The sequence below is a fragment of the Topomyia yanbarensis genome, chromosome 1 (genome assembly GCF_030247195.1).
Source record: "Topomyia yanbarensis strain Yona2022 chromosome 1, ASM3024719v1, whole genome shotgun sequence".
Lineage (NCBI taxonomy): Eukaryota > Metazoa > Arthropoda > Insecta > Diptera > Culicidae > Topomyia > Topomyia yanbarensis.
In genome coordinates this window covers 28,654,096-28,670,717 of record NC_080670.1, presented here as the reverse complement: position 1 = coordinate 28,670,717, position 16,622 = coordinate 28,654,096, and the positions used below count along the sequence as shown (strand labels likewise).

Sequence of the window (16,622 nt, the reverse complement as noted above, 5' to 3'; positions counted from 1 at the left end):
ACACAAAATTTCGTGCGGAATTTCGTGCTGAATTTCGCACGGAATTTCGCTAGAAATTTCGCATGAAACTTCGCATAAAATTTCGCACGGAATTTCACATGAAACTTTGGGCTGGATTTCGCGCGAAATTTCGGACGCAATTTCGCATGGAATTTCGCACGAAATTTCTCACGGAATTTCTCACGTAATTTTACGCGGAATTTCGCACGAAATTTGGCATGGAACTTCGCACGCAATTTCGCACGAAATTTCGAACGGAATTTCGTGCAGAATTTCGAACGAAATATCGCACGGAATTTCGCGCGGAATTTCACACGAAATTTCGCACGGAATTTTGCACGAGATTTCGCACGAAATTTCTCGAGATTTCGCACGAATTCAGCACAGAATTTCGCATGGAGTTTCGCATGGAATTTTACGCGGAATTTCGCACGGAATTTCGAACAGAATTTCGCACGGAATTTTACGCAGAATTTCGCACGGAATTTCGCGCGGAATTTCGCACGGAATTTTGCACGGAATTTCGCGCGGAATTTCGCAAGGAATTTTGCACGGAATTTCGCACGCAATTTCGTACGGAATTTCGCACGGAATTTCGCACGGAATTTCGCGTGGAATTTCGCACGGAATTTCGAACAGAATTTCGCACGAAATTTCGCGCATAATTTCGCACGGAATTTTGCACGAGATTTCGTACGAAATTTCTCACGGAATTTCGCACGAAATTTAGCACAGAATTTCGCATAGGATTTCGCATAGGATTTCGCAGGGAATTTTGCGCGGATTTTCGCACGGAATTTCGCACGTAATTTCGCATGGAATTTCGCATGAAAGCTCGCACGGAATTTCGCTAGAAATTTCGCATGAAACTTAATACAAAATTTCGTGGGGAATTTCGCACGGAATTTCGCATGAAATTTTGGACGGGATTTCGCGCGAAATTTCGGACTCAATTTCGCATGGAATTTCGCACAAAGTTTCGCACGGAATTTCGCATGGAATTTAGCACAGAAATTCGCATAGAATTTCGCACGAAATTTCGCACGGAATTCCGCACAGAATTTCGCACGAAATTTCGCAAGGAATTTCGCACAGAATTTTGCGCTGGTTTTCGCACGGAATTTTGCACGGAATTTCACACGAAATTTCGGGTAGGATTTCGCACGCAATTTCGCGTAGAATTTCGCGCATAATTTCGCACGGAATTTTACACGAGATTTCGCACAGAATTTCGAACGGAATATCGCGCGGAATTTCACACGAAATTTCGCACGGAATTTTGCACGAGATTTCGCACGAAATTTCTCGAGATTTCGCACGAATTCAGCACAGAATTTCGCATGGAATTTTACGCGGAATTTCGCACGGAATTTCGCGCGGAATTTCGCACGGCATTTAGCACCGAATTTCGTACGGAATTTTGCACGGAATTTCGCACGACATTTCGCTTGGAATTTCTCGCGGAATTTTGCGCGGAATTTCGCACGGAATTTCGCACGGAATTTCGCACGAAATTTCGTATGGAATTTCGCATGGAATTTCGCACGAAATTTCGCGCGAAATTTCGTAAGAAATTTCGCACAGAATTTCGCATGAAATTTCGCATAAAACTTCGCACAAAATTTCGTGCGGAATTTCGCACATTTCGCTTGGAATTTCGCACAGAATTTCGTACGGAATTTCGCACGGAATTTCGCACGAAATTTTACACGAGATTTCGCACGGGATTTCGCGCAGAATTTCGCACGGAATTTCGGTCGAAATTTCGCGCTAAATTTCGTAAGAAATTTTGCACGGAATTTCGCATGAAATTTCGCGCGGAATTTTGCACGAAAACTCGCACGGAATTTCGCTAGAAATTTCGCATAAAACTTCGCACAAAATTTCGTGCGGAATTTCGCACGACATTTCGCTTGGAATTTCGCGCGGAATTTCACGCTGAAATTCGCACGAAATTTCTCATGGAAGTTCTCACGGAATTTAGCACAGAATTTCGCATGGAATTTCGCACGGAATTTCGCACGAAATTACGCAGGGAATTTCGCACGGAATTTAGCGCATAATTTCGCACGGAATTTTGTACGAGATTTCGCACGAAATTTCGAACGGAATTCCGGAACAGAATTTGGCACGGAATTTCGCACGAAATTTCTCACGAATTTCGTCAATTGGTCCTTTAGTAGCTTTGGTAGCTTACTTTTACTATTTTACTATTTTACTTTAATTCAATATAAAAATGTATTTTTAGTTCCAATATAATCGCAATTTCGTTCCTCTTAGTCTATGAAAGCTGCTTTAAATAATTTCAGATTGGAAGATCTTTAAGCTTTGAGAATTTTAAAATGTTAAATTTTTCAGCTAACAGACAGAATAATAAAACTATTAAAACCAAATTTACTTCATATTAAATTGATCGATCTGTTTTATATTATATACTTTTAACTGTTCAAATCAGTTTTCAGACGTTATCAAGTGACCAATTTCTCTTGAGACTTATAGCACTTCCAATAGAAGTTAGAACTCTTCCCCGATGTGACCTTGCCCCTAGTGCCTACTGAAATTTCCCCTGTCATCGCGATCGCGACAACAAACTGACCCTTCAAGTGACCCCGTTTTACATTTAGCCTCGACGGCTCTAGCGAATGGAAGCAAATCCGAATAGGTGACCACGGAAACTAACATATTTTGCATATAAAAACAGAAAACAAGAATATTGATCAACCTCAATAGGTACCTTTCGGTGTCACTCGACATCGGACTTCGAAGCGACACCATTGAATTGCTCGTGTGCCAAGGGATAATGAAGAAATCAGAACTAACCCGAACGGCGCTTCTAAACCTTCGTAGTAAGTAAATTACAACTCATCCTTCACATCATCAATTATGCAGTTAATAAAACGAAGTCGTTGCGTGAATATTTAGAAAAGTGATATTTTTAGAAAAATAGACACTGTTTTAGTACCGACATTCAGTTGATTTCCCTGACAAATAGTGGAACTTTACGTGTGCTTCCACGGCACATTAGTAAACACTTTTCAAACTTATTTTCCAATAATGCACTGTGTTTAGGAGTTACCGGACTCCTTCACTAATTTTTTTCATAAAATGTACCGCTTACATCTAACATACGTGTAAATAATGCATCTTGGGGTTCCGTTTCCGGTGACTAAAGCTTTACCGATTGAACTTGACTCCGATGCCAAAACATGGCTCCTATTCACACACAAATACTCATTCTTGTAATCGCACGATATCATCTACATCCTCCGGCAGAATATCCCGATCGCCGAAACCCCACACGGCATCCTTGTGTGCGAACTCATCGGTCAGGAAGCGTGTTCCGTCGCCATACTTGGCCGCACGCCTTTCCACGATCGCCGGGGAAACAGATTTTCCTACATGAATGATGATTATTATAAGAGAATGGCCACTTTTCATTGATTTTCATCAAATACTCACGTTCGTACGCCCATCCGATCCGTGCGAAAACATCGATGAAACCGGTCGTCACATTAAACATGTAACCCTTCAGCTCCCCGGTTTTGTAATCCCACGGGAAAACATGGTGGTAGTTGTGCCAGCCTTCACCCATCGCCGCGATTGCGACTGACAGGTTTTCCACCGGGCTGATTGTTCTGAAAGTATTCATAGTTACATAGTTGTTTTTTGTTCTTAATTTTTAAAAAAGGGGTTTCAATGGGAGAAAGCTCATACTTATCGTACGGTCGATTGCCGAACATGTGTGCCACACTGTTCACGAAAAAGGCGATGTTGAGGGTGGTGGTGAAGCGCAGTGTGAAGCACACCCAGAAGGCGACCCACAGATTTTCCGACCAGTAGTAGTAGGGAACCAGCACCGGGAATGCGATGACGAGCAGGGCGAACAGCGGAAGGTAGTATCTGTGGGAGGGTGTGGAAAGATTTAATAAAATCACTAAACGCGAACAAAATAAAACAAATGAATTCAAACGTGTCATAGAAATTACTAAAACTATCTTTCTTTGAGGAATTTTGTTGTAAAATGACTCAAAAATATGGAGAAATATCGTTTAAAATAAAAAAAGTACAACGCAAAATGAACAAAACGCTCCGACTTACTTCTTCTGCCACATAACGATCGGATCGGCCTCCAGATCGCTCATATCGATGACCTTCCGCTTGGCTACCACGTCCGGATGGGGCGTCAGAAATACCCACCCGACGTGGGCAAAGAAGAAACCACGCTTTGCGTTGTGCGGATCCGCATCCGTCTCCGAGTACTTGTGGTGCACCCGGTGATCGTGCGCCCACGTGTAGGCATCACGCTGAAATTCAAGCGAATATCGAGCACTCTGTTAAGCTTGCTGCCTAGCGACTGGCGTTTGCTGCGAGTTACGATTAACACCACCTACCTGCCCACAAATGGTGAATAGGAACATCAGCAGTATTCGCAGTGGTACCTTGGCTCTGTACGACTTGTGCGACCAGAGCCGGTGGGCACCGGCTGTGATTCCAAAGCCGGATCCCCATACCAGTAGTAGTGCTGAAATGTGATATGTAACATTTTACTCAATTTACTCGTCAAGCGGGAACAAATCAGATTCTACTCACTCCACACGGCGGTGTAGAACTTAGCCTGCAGTGTCACTAGCTGCCACACGCCTATCAGGAATCCTACGTGCAGGAACAACTGTGCGAAAAAATCAGGCCATCGGATCTGCGCCCGAAAATCATCCGGCTGCTTCTGCTGCACTGGTTGGCTTTTCGTTAGTTGATTATTATTATCGTCACTGGTGACTAGATTGGCGTCGCCTACTCGCTGTCGAACTGCCGTGCCATTCTGACAGTTGCTAACGACGGTGACCTCCTGCTCGGTGATATTGGGAGCCATTTCTGCTGCCCACCGTTTGAGGTAGTGAACTCTTCAAATCCTCTAATGAGATGCCCGTTCAACACTGACCACTCCGATAAACTGCCGGCTCGTTGGGTGAGTAGTAGTAGTAGCTAAATCGATAAAACCAATTGAAAATGAGATTATCAAACAGAATTTCCTAGCGAGCAGACGGGGTGCTGCTGGGTGCTACTAATGTAAACACATTCACTGTAATTACAAACACTTTCCAGGAGGGGCCGATCTTATCAACTGGCGGCAATCGCATGCGGTTAGAGCGGATCCAATCGAGCATCGCGGTTGCAGGCGGAAACCATTCTCGCCTTCCATATCGGAAAATAAAGGCACAACACAACACAACGGCGAATGAGTGAGTGACTGACTGGCTGACTGACTGGGTCACGCAAGGGTGTTTTGTTTTCCCCGGGAGAGCTCCGGGTAGAGCCGGTGACAGTAATTGAATTGTGGGATGGGGAGGATTCCCATAATTGGTGCATAGCTTTTGTCATTGGAGGTATTTAAATTGATGTTTAGCTAGTCTTGATATGCGATACAATGTGATGTGTGGTGAGTCATGACGAAAAGTGAAACTGAGCAGAACTGAGATTAACTTTCGGATGATAGCTATTGGCATCAGGGTTGCCACTAGTTTTCAAAGAAAATCTGACAGTTCAACTAAAAATATCTGGCGAAATCTGGCACTTGACAGCGACCTCAAAGTCATCGAAATTTGGCATACATTTTAGTTTTCATAGAATGTGCATCAATCGATTTTTGTAAAATTTGGGACATTATTAACAAAATTTACAAATAGTGTAAATAGCTGCTTCTAAAACTTGAAAATCTGGCAGAATGAGAGTTTTGTCTTTTTGTCTGGAAGCTGCCAAAACCTAAATCTGGCATAATGGCATCCCTGATTGGCACCACTATACTCAAGCAATGAGACACCTATGTCGTTTTTGCTTGAAGCAAAACTGAGTCAGTTTCTACCACAACTGCAGTCAAAATGTATGAGCTGAAAGCGACCCGGTCAAACCATTCGGAATTTGATTCGGAATCCTGAATGGAGTCATTATGGATTCCAAATCAAATGCAACAACCGATTCTGAGTCGGAATCGGTTGTTGCATTTGATTTGGAATCCATAATGACTCCATTCAGAAATCCGAACCGGTTCCGGAATGAGTTTAACTGGGGATGACGTTAGAACCTGACACAGTTTCGGAGTCAAGCAAAAACGCCATTAGCGACTCGGTGGCTCAGTGAGGATTGATGATAGTTCTGTGAGGATTGGTTGCCGTTAAGAGATAACAGGAAGTTCGCAAAAATCATTGCCATACCAAAAAGTAATCACTTACCTCATATTGAATGTACCTGTTTATCTAAATTTGTATACAGTAAGTATACCTGGTTTGAATCCATCGCAATGAAAGGCTAAATTGAATTGTTTCACGTTTGGGCTGAGGGAAAGTTTAGGAGAAGAGAAACCATTTATGTAAGCAATTAAAATTTAGTTACCTATTTTGATATTTATTAAAATTCAATTTCTAGTTATTAGTTACATCCAAAAGAGCGGTCTGCTTCCAAAAAGGGGTTTCAACTCATCCGAACACTGAAAAAATTATGAGCACGGCTGAACAGGAGGATTCTAACCTAGATTCAACAAATAGTGACTGTGCACTTTGTGACAAGCAAATAGTTTATTGTAAAATCTTTAAACTCAAGTTTGATTTCAAGAACAATGCGATGTACTTGGCCAATGGGATGGAGCAAGAAGATGTCGATTAGGAGCACGAACATGACCTAGAACTTATGAAGGAGATAAAACGAAGTAATTTCCACCTGGGAATGAATCACCAAGAACTGCTACATCTAGCTTATTTCGAGCTTAAGCACGAGATATTAGAGATGAAGCGAACAGCTGATAAAAAAATTACATAAAATGAAGGCGGTTATTCAGAAAGCTCCACATCTGCTATCGACTAATACCTAAGCAACCCACCACCACAAAAGTCGGGTACTATATCGTGAAGTAATCCGCACATACGATCTAGAAAGGTATCACAACGTGAGCCTTCGTCGTACCATAACCGGGACTCGTAGTGTGGCGATGATTCGGATACCTAATTAGCAGCCAGAAAAGGTCCATTTCAGAAACTGCCAATCCTTACGGGATAGTCTAAAGAGCATAAACGACGGCAAGCTGTAGTGACTTTGGCAATATTTGCGGATTTGTTGTCGGAGATCATATCGGAAATGAAAGAAGTGACACTCTTTACCGAAATGTAACCGGAGCAAAGTCGCCGGGATAACAAGCACAAAAGCGAACATACGTGGAGAGAAAAGCAACCGGAAGAGTTGCTGCATACACATCGCAGAGGAGGAAGACCGGTGTCCGGTAATCCAAAAGTAGTACGACAGGAAGTCAGAAGCTTGAGGAGGATAGCCGTCAATTATGTCGAGTGGAATCGGACAGATCACGGGATTTGTTTCTGCAAATACTTCCGTAAGCTCTCATGGGGATAAAGAATGAGGAGGGAAAACAAGTGGAAAATATGCAAAATTTACTTAAACGAGCGTGATCAGACGCATTGCCGTTCCAAGATCAAATGTGCCGTGAAATCCGACTAGGAGTGACATCGTCCATTGCTTTATCCGCCGAACCATCAGCGCTATTTGATACCTGTGCCAACAGATTACAACGCGCATTGTTCGTTACCTAATATCAACCGGTTCTATTTCGAATGGTTCCGGTCAGGATGACCAACGGTAAATGGTTCGTGGACGTGATCGCCTTTCTCAATGAGGGCGTATCCAATTCGTCTGTGGAAAAGGAAGCAGCAGAACAGATTAAGATAGAAGGGGAATCATAGCCAATTCTGATGAAATAGACTGCCGGAATGACACGTGACTCGAAACGTGTTCATCTGTGGATCTGGCAGAGAAATTCCAGAAAGCAATGCGCTTTGAAAAATTTTCACACAGTGTATCAAGTGCCGTTGAACTACACGCATGCTGCAGCCAAATATAGTCACTTGAAAGGTTTGCCTGTGAACGATTATCGTAGTGACACTACAAAAATTTTGATTGGTCTGTAACATCAGGATGGTTACGCCCCTTTGAAATCACGTATTGGGGATGCAGGTGAACAAATTGCACTGAATGTACTGTTTAGGCCCAGTCAGATGTTAGTTACTGATCAGGAGAATCCGAAACACAAAACATTAGATGTAACTTTATGTTGGTTTGTGTACCAATTGCATAAACTCGGGAATTTACTCCAATTTAGCTTCTTAGGGAGTAGAAGGAACTTTTTCCTGTCACGATGATGTCCAGCGAGCGGAGGATCTTGAACTCCATGAACTACTTTGAAGCCATTACGTGCTGGAAGAATCTCGAATATCAGTTACTATGGTTCCGAAATCAGCCGATGATGGCCGCACACGAAAAATATTGAAGGAAACTACCTTCTGGGTGAGAGATCGTTACAAATCCGGTCTTTTGTGAAAGAAAGACCACCCTCGATAACCAGGCAGCTACCCCAAGGCGATGAATTGAAGAAGACGTCCAAGAATTGCAGAGGCACGTGTGCCAGCAAGTCAGTCATCATTTGGAGCAAAGATACGCGCACAAGTTCACGGCGCAGGATATAGGGAAAGCGATGCCAGGTAATGTTTGGTACCTTCCATCGAATGTGGTACTCAACTCGAAGTATCCCAACAAGGTTTGTAATGCGCCGGCCGCAGTCAAAGGATTCTCGCTTCATTCAGCACTGCTCAAGGGCCAGATTCGTTCACTTACCTGCCAGTTGCGCTGTATCATTTCCGTGAGCGGCCAATCGTCTTTGAGGGCGACATGACTGAAACGCATCATTAATCGATTCTGATCAGATGGAATGATAAGCAGTCAGAGCGGTTTCGTTTTCGGAACGACCCTTTCGGTCCTTCACAATTCTAGGTAATGCACATAGTGAGATTTGGATCAATGCCGAATCCGCGTTCCGCGCAATATGTAAAAAACAAAAATGCGCGGCAGATAATTAGGCAGTTCCGGGTTGCAATAGAAGTTCTTATTGACAAGCACTATGTCGACGATTACTTAGACAGCACCGATTTTGTCGACAGTGCGTCTCAACGAGCACTTGAAGTAAGAAGGATCCATTCGAAGGCTGGATTCCGCATTGGTAGTTAGGTCTCTAATTCAACTGTTTTCCTTGAAGAACTAGGCGTGCCTAGAACAGATAAACTGGTTCATTTCAGTTCCGACCAAACTACCACTGATGAGTGTGTTCTAGGGGTTTTATAGGACGCATCGGAAGATGTTTTCGTATTCTTAACTAATTTACGAAATGAGCTTGAAGCAATCTGTGAAGCGCCAAGTATTCAGCTGCGTTATGCGCTTCTTTGACCCACACGGTTACCTAGCTCCATTCGCAATTCACGGAATGCTGATCATCCAAGCCTTGTGGCGTAGCGGCTGCACTTGGGATGAAAAAACTGACGACAATTCTGCTGACAAATGGGACCGATGGACTGCAGTAATGCTGACAGTCGATAAATTAAAAATACTCCGTTGCTATTTCTCCTCAGCTCTCCCACAAGACTGTTACGATTTGCAGCTACACGTCTTTGTTGATGTAAGCGAAACCGCTAACGGTTGTGTACTAGTCGCATCCAAAGCGAAACTAGCGCCGTTGCAATATATTTGCATCCTTAGACTGGAACTACTAGCGGCAGTTATTGGTGCTAGAGTATGCCAGTCAATTAAACAGACCGCGCCTTTCCCATCACTAGAACCTTCCTGTGGACCAACTATTGAGTCGTACTAGCGTGTATTCAATCAGATCACCAAAAATACGAACAGCGCTGATGTATAAACGAAATAAAAACCCTGTCAGCTTATGGATTCGAACGGTGAATATGTAAACGCTTACAGATTTCAGCATCGTCCGATGCACTTTGGCCATCAGAGGGAAACTAAACCCAAAAGAAGAGCTTCGAGCCGTCCATTTATTCCACGAAAAAAGATTACACTAAAACCTTTTGTTGACACCATCCGCTTTTCATGTTGGATAGTTTCAATTTGAACGGTTGCCTGTATTTTTCGTTTCATTTCGAACTGTCGCACTAAAAAGTTAGGCCCACGAATTGCAGCGTTGCCTACTTATCCGACGCCCTTGGAAATTCAAAACAAGCCATTGGCAGCGTTAGTGACACCACTTACCAGTATCGAAGTTACTAAAAATTACCTGTGGAGAAAAGTTCTACAAAAGGTTTTTCGCTGATAGAGTGAAGATTTTGTTCAAAAATCGAGATTTGCTTTCAGAGCGATGGCATGTTCCAGAACGTTGTTGGATGCTAATGATGTTATGCAGTTGAAGAGTCGATCCGCACATGCTGAATTCATTCCGTTCGCGCTGAGATTCCCGATTGCGCTCGCTAAAAACCACAATGTCACCAAGAAGCTTCTGTTTTTCTATCACAAGCCATTTGGCCACGCCAATCGTGAGACGGTAGTGGACGAAATCTGACACCGCTTTTTGTTCCGAAATTGCAAGCGACAGTACTGCGGGCGTCAAAGAAATGCATCTGGTGTTGAGTCCGCAAGTGTTTCCCCAAATTTCCTAGAATAGCATCTTTGCCCGATCAGAGGATCACGTCGAGAATACGACCATTTTGTGCCCGTGAGCATCGACTATTTTGGTTTACTGAACGTTACTGTTGGAATGAAAAGCGATGGGCGGCATCGATGACGTGCTTGACCACGAGAGTCATACACAGTCTCACTAGCCAGGCGTACACCATGGCAGATTTATGTGTCGCAGAGAAGTCCCGCTAGAAGTATTTTCGGGTAATGGAACAAATTTTCAAGCTGTAAGAGTTAGGAAGGGGGGAAGGGAAGACAAATTGACATCAATTGCGTGGAAGCTTTCGTGGATGCTCAACCACAGTGGCACTTCAACCCACCTTTGGCCTCTTACATGGGTTGAAGCTGGGAAACGTTGAAAGGGGGAAAGTGAGATCTGACATTCGATGATAGCAGAAAACTAAGCGACGAGGTGTTGTTACCTGTTTTGGATTAATCGGAAGAGATGATTAACTCTCGGCCGGTGACGTACATGCCTCGGGAGTCAGCGGAGGTAGAAACCTTGTCTATCTTTAAATGTAACTAGTCTAAGCTACCTCCATTGGGACCAAGGGGTCTGTTGATGAAGAATACAATGAATACACAGTTCGGTTTCTCATCTCGCTCAGTCCAGACGCTAGAAGTCGCTGTAGCAGGGCAAGGAATCAAATTTACCCGCGCGCCGCTTGGTCTATTTGCAAAGGCAAAAATTGATTCCTTCTACCTAGTGTGTGAAACGTGAACAAACAATGAGTGACAATACAAAGCAAGAGTATGTCCCGTTGCGGGCAAACTGTGTTGCTGTTGACTACTCGAAATGTCCGGTAAGACAATCAATTCGTGAAGTGGAGCAAATGTTGAAAGTGAACATGAATCTGAACGTAGCAGAAGTTAATGCGGTGCAATTCCATCATTTACGTCATGCGGTACTGATTATGTTCAAAAACATTAGTCAAACAGAATCATTCGCTTCCGAGAACAACATGAAACACGTCGTCGAATGTAATGGCATTTTATACAGTATCCCGACATATATAGATGTTAACAGTATTGAAATAAAGATACCACGTACTAGCGACTCCGTTATCAAAAAATCATGTCACAATACGGAAAGGAGAATAGTGTCACGTGAGATATTTGGAGGAACTACTTCACAGGACTCCGCAACGGCGTTCGTGTGGTGAGAATGCGTCCGACAAAACTTATTCCCTCTTACTTGACTTTCACATGCACATCACCCCGAGGTATTGAATATTCTCAACGAACACTAATCTCGTACCCAGGGCAAATTCCTACATGCCAGTATTGTGATCAGCCGCAATACCACGGAAAAGCTTGCGCAGAGACTGCTAAGGAAATTCCACCTGCTACGACCATAACCGGTATACAATCATCGTATGCTAAACCACAACCGGTTGTTAAACCAACGACTGCGGACCAGGCAGTAAACAACACCAAACCAACTGCCATTTCAAACAGCGAAGTAACAACGATTACACCAAATATCTCTGAACCAACAACAAACACCAGCAATAAAGAATCAAATACCGATGACGAAGGATTTACAACAGCGACCCGTAAGTACAAGAAACAAACAAGAACATCGGACCGTGATCATCATGAATGCAGTACCGATGACGACATGGACGTGAACGAAAATGTAAGAGAAGACGGACCGAATGACCCCCACAGTGCGGCAGACGGCGTACCTTATGTTTCACCACCAAAGAAGAGGATCTCAACACGCAACAGCAAGCTGCGTCAACAAGACCCGATGGACACATGAAAGTAAATTTTAATATTTACATATTGTAAAAATCATAAAAGACCCACGGCCCAGTTATGCTAACGCATAGAGCCGTATCAAATAAACAAGGAAAAAACGAATAAACAAATAAGCCCCAAGAATGACACAGCCATGGTCATAAATTTGACCCCCCAATTCACACCAAGTGGGAGCCAGAGCCTATCAAAAAATCCTTCAGTGAGCAACGCAGTTACCAGCAATAACAATAGCAGCAACAATCACTAGAGATTGGTCCAGCATCGCCTAGCTTCTAAACCCAAACCTTATCTGCATCTCTCAAACAATTAGTCATGTGTTATCATCTTGTCGAACGTTTCATCCAGAAGGCTGATAAAATACAAATAGTACCCATGAAAAAAAAATCATCATTCGTAAGTACATTCACTCTTATCAGACAGATTCCCCGACACAGACTTGTTTGTTTTGTTAGAATAGAAAAAAAAAATACCCGGATCGGTCGATTTTGGACTGTGCTTTCTATGATGCGATAACATCTACCATCACCAACCCCACCATCATTTCCTGTCTGCGCAGAACTCGAAACACCTGGACAGAATCGATTGAGGAGCACCACCTGCATCGTCGCCGTGACACCGGCATGTGACTCACGAAAAAAAAAAAAAAGATCAAACAGCCGGTTTTTTCTGCTCCCCGGCAAACGCACTCGTCCGGTCGCCGCCGCCTTATCACCGGTTTTGTTTCCCTTTCGTTATTAACAACTTTTTCCACATCTAAACCTATTTGTAGGTAAACGAAAAACATCACACCCAGTCCAGCCGAGCACGCGTTCCATGCATCCAATCCCACATTAGTATGTTATACTCGCAACGCGGTCAGCGCATTCTATCTAGCTTGTCCAGAAGCCCAGAGGAGGGAGGAAGGGGGTCATTTGTGATACATGCGATGCGATTCGACGATAGGATGATGTAATGATGAGGCATAGTTCGAGTGAATGAACAAACTGTCTTTGCAGTAAATCGTTATTCGATGAACCGATAACTGGGGTGGTTCTGTTAAAAATGGATTTGTAAAGAAACATAATCAGCTACTATTACTCAGTTGTGTCGATGACCTTCCTTTGGGTACGTAACGAAATTATTGGTGCAACGTTTCATAGAACCTTGGCCTACTTTACCAATACAATATTAGTCTTGTCGCCGTACTTGGCAGTGATTTTCAGCATTTGTAACAAAAGCAGTGTCATATTTGATAACAAATCCCGGCCCGACGGTACTGAGGTTAAGGTGCTGATCGTTGTCGTCATATGATCGGGGCCCGAACCTGGAAGGGTTAATCTTGTACATAGGAACGTGTTCGTTACAATAAGAATCGGTCAAAATAAAAAGTTAAGTTCCGCTCTGGAAGGTAGCACAACAACTTTGTTTTTGATAATAACAACAGTTCAAACAATTTAGATTCGTACTAGCGACCGTCGCAACCGTTCGTTTCCAAAAGTGTGTGTCTGGGTAGGTAAGTAACAACAACATGTGAACCGAAGGTTGGCGGCGTGACTAACCGATTAGTATTCCTGGCCGGTAGTTATCCCGCCCGGCACCAAGCACAATCGAGCCGCTTATTACTTCACCACGAAAAAGAACAGCAGTGTAATTAGGGACAATTCATAAATTACGTAACGCAAAAATGGCCTCAAATTGACTACCCCCTCCCCCATGTAACAAATTGTCACAAATTTCTCTATCCTCCCCTACCCTATTACGTAACAAATTCCTTTAAAAAAAAATTTCTTCAGTGAAAATATGTTACGTAACGTTCTAGCTTACTCCCCCTCCCCCATATGTCACAACATGTCACAATTTGGCATACCCCCTACCTCCCCTGAAAGCGTTACGTAATTTATGAATGGTCCCTTATGGGGTGTATTCGAATACCTTCACAATGGCAAGCGACAAAACGATCACGTTCTCGCCGTAGTATAGGTATGTATTGTACAAAAGTTTGCACAATGATGCCCAACCAATGCACTATCGGCGCGTCGGGGGTTTTGTTTTCACTCTCCATAGTATTTACTACGCATACACAATATCATGCTGTAGCATTTCGATTAAGATATTTGGAAATGTGTTGACAATTTAAATCACGATCCGCACGTGAGTTCCAGTTAATATTTTTTATGGCTGAACCATGAAAAAATAGGTCCTTCTTTTACCAACAAGTTTGTTATGATTTAGATGCTTAAATTTGGAAAAGAATGCGATACAATGCAAGTAGCAGCTTTTCTTTTTTACGATATGATCAAAAAGGAATTAAAAAATTATATCAGGATAACATTCCTGTAACATATGATTTTAGTTTGATTGGTAGTCAAATTAAAGTCCGATGAGAGGAGCGGCAACACTGCTGTGATTAATCCTTAAAGGCGCAAACCAATTTTTTTTTCAAATTTTCTGAAAATTGTCTCACGGTTTTAATACTTTGCTACGATAATTTTGAGATGGTTTCTGCAATGTTGTTTTAAAACAACATTGCGCATTTGAGGGTTAAGTTGTTATTTTTGTGCTCGTGATATTTAATAGACTTTAGGCTGTGAACCATTTGGCGATTTTTGACATTAAAAATGTCTTACTCCACTATCTGGGGCTAGGTGTCATTCTAAAATCTAAACTATCTCCCATGTAACGAAACTATGTAAGGTTTGCACGCTTATAACTCCGATATTACTAGATGGATTTTAATCATTCATACACCAACCGATTCAGAAACACCTAACTTAAATATTGGTAATAATTTAATATCTCCCCAATAAAAGTAGACTTTTGGAAACTGGTAAAATTAAAAAGTTCACGAAAAACGGGAAAATTACCATTCGTGAGGCAGATTTCTCAGACACAGCCGTCAAGAGAGGGCAGCTTAGTTGCTCAATGAAACACGAAAAGTCATAAATAGAAGCAACGCATGTCCGTTTAAATCAGTTGTTGCTCTTATCCCATGCGAGCAACATCGTCTCCGGGCGATGCAATAAGCGCTATCGATTTTCGGTAACGTTGGCATTTGCACACACTCGCACCTAAGTGACTAAACCATATACGGTTAGTTTATAAATAGAGGTGACGCGTACCCGTTTGAATCAGTTTTTGTTCTTATGTCGAACGGGTAAGATCATGGCTGCAGCGTCTGGGCACTACAATAAGCGGTAGACGCTATGCATTTTCGGCAGCGGTGGCCGTGTGCGGATTTTTCTGGTACCAGCACGGTGTCACAGAATGATTTGCAAAGTGGGTGGGCGGGGTGGTTTTGATTTAATTCAATACGGTGTGTGCTGCTTAAGAGTGTTGCGTTTGATAAAAATATATTTATTTTTATGCATGCGTGTGCGTTGTAACTTGTTAATCCATGTTTACGGAGCTTTGTAGCTGCGTAGGGTAAAGAGCCTATTGGTTTTCATGTTTAATATTTCGGTTATATGTTTTTTATCAGTAAGGCATCTGACAACGTGCTTCTGTAGCTATTGCACTGTTCAGCAGCGTAGTATTTTATATAGGAGAGTACACTCAGGTTTCTTTATGTGGATTTTGAAATTTACGCGGTTTTCATTAACGCGTTTTTTTTTTAAATTTACGCGGTTTTCATTTACACGGCCTGTATCTCCTGCGTGAAAAATCTGAGTGTAATTGCATCGGAAACAATCACATTCCCAGCAGAACTTTTTGTTTTATAATTTCAAACACTTTTGTTTCGTACTGCACACAACGGAAAATTTTAAAACAGAACTTACCGTCCCAGCAGCAGTTGAAGCGGGTGTTCTTCTTCGATTCAAATTCAAGCCATGTCTTAAGCGTTACTGGACTTAAAATTGTTTTCCCAGTTTATCCAGTCAGAATATCTGTCCTACCCTATGTATTTAAAACACAGTTCTAATTGCGTTTTAAAGTATACAACAAATAGAACGGTTGGGTATACTAATTTAAATTTAAAATAAATCTGTTTTAAATTATGAAACAAACCGCTGTACTGAAGATACAATTATGTCAGTCCTATTACCACATAAAACACCTATATAACATAAAACGCTGCAGAATTGGTTTAATAATACAATGTTTACACTACAGAGTTATAACACGTTTTAATAATTAGCAACAAGAAAAATGTCACCAAGATAGCATAAAAACCCGTTTTAACTGGTAGTGCGAACGTTGCATAACAATGTAATTTATCAAATAATTTCATTTTTTCCACCACTAATCGATCAAGAAATACTTAAACTTAAGATTGTTTACTTAAGTTCATTAGTACATTATTGAAAATTTAAATGGAAAATGAAATTTCATATTTCATGGAGAATCTGTATATTTCCGTTGGCGGG

At 42.2% G+C, this 16,622-nt stretch overlaps 1 protein-coding gene and 1 long non-coding RNA gene across 2 annotated transcripts; one reads left to right on the top strand and one right to left on the bottom strand.

Annotated features, from left to right (window-relative positions):
• Positions 1-2,906: 2,906 nt before the first annotated feature.
• On the bottom strand, positions 2,907-4,870 carry LOC131677199 (acyl-CoA Delta-9 desaturase). Its single transcript, XM_058956905.1, has 6 exons — positions 4,591-4,870; positions 4,392-4,522; positions 4,099-4,304; positions 3,715-3,900; positions 3,460-3,635; positions 2,907-3,395 (listed from the first exon to the last, which is right to left on the bottom strand). The coding sequence occupies exons 1-6, from the start codon at positions 4,868-4,870 to the stop codon at positions 3,232-3,234; spliced, it is 1,143 nt and encodes a 380-aa protein (XP_058812888.1). The 3' UTR covers positions 2,907-3,231.
• Positions 4,826-13,871, top strand: LOC131677217 (uncharacterized). The gene is made up of 3 exons (XR_009303297.1): positions 4,826-4,966; positions 5,104-5,240; positions 13,049-13,871. It is a non-coding gene; the product is annotated as an uncharacterized LOC131677217 (long non-coding RNA).
• The last annotated feature ends 2,751 nt before the right edge of the window (positions 13,872-16,622 follow it).

Coding starts and splice junctions, on each gene's coding strand:
- LOC131677199 (XM_058956905.1), bottom strand. CDS start 4,870: ATGGCTCCCAATATCACCGAGCAGGAGGTCACCGTCGTTAGCAACTGT. Junction 3,901..4,098: donor ATCGTTATGTGGCAGAAGAA/GTAAGTCGGAGC, acceptor ACCCTCCCACAG/ATACTACCTTCCGCTGTTCG. Junction 3,396..3,459: donor GATCGGATGGGCGTACGAAC/GTGAGTATTTGA, acceptor TCATTCATGTAG/GAAAATCTGTTTCCCCGGCG.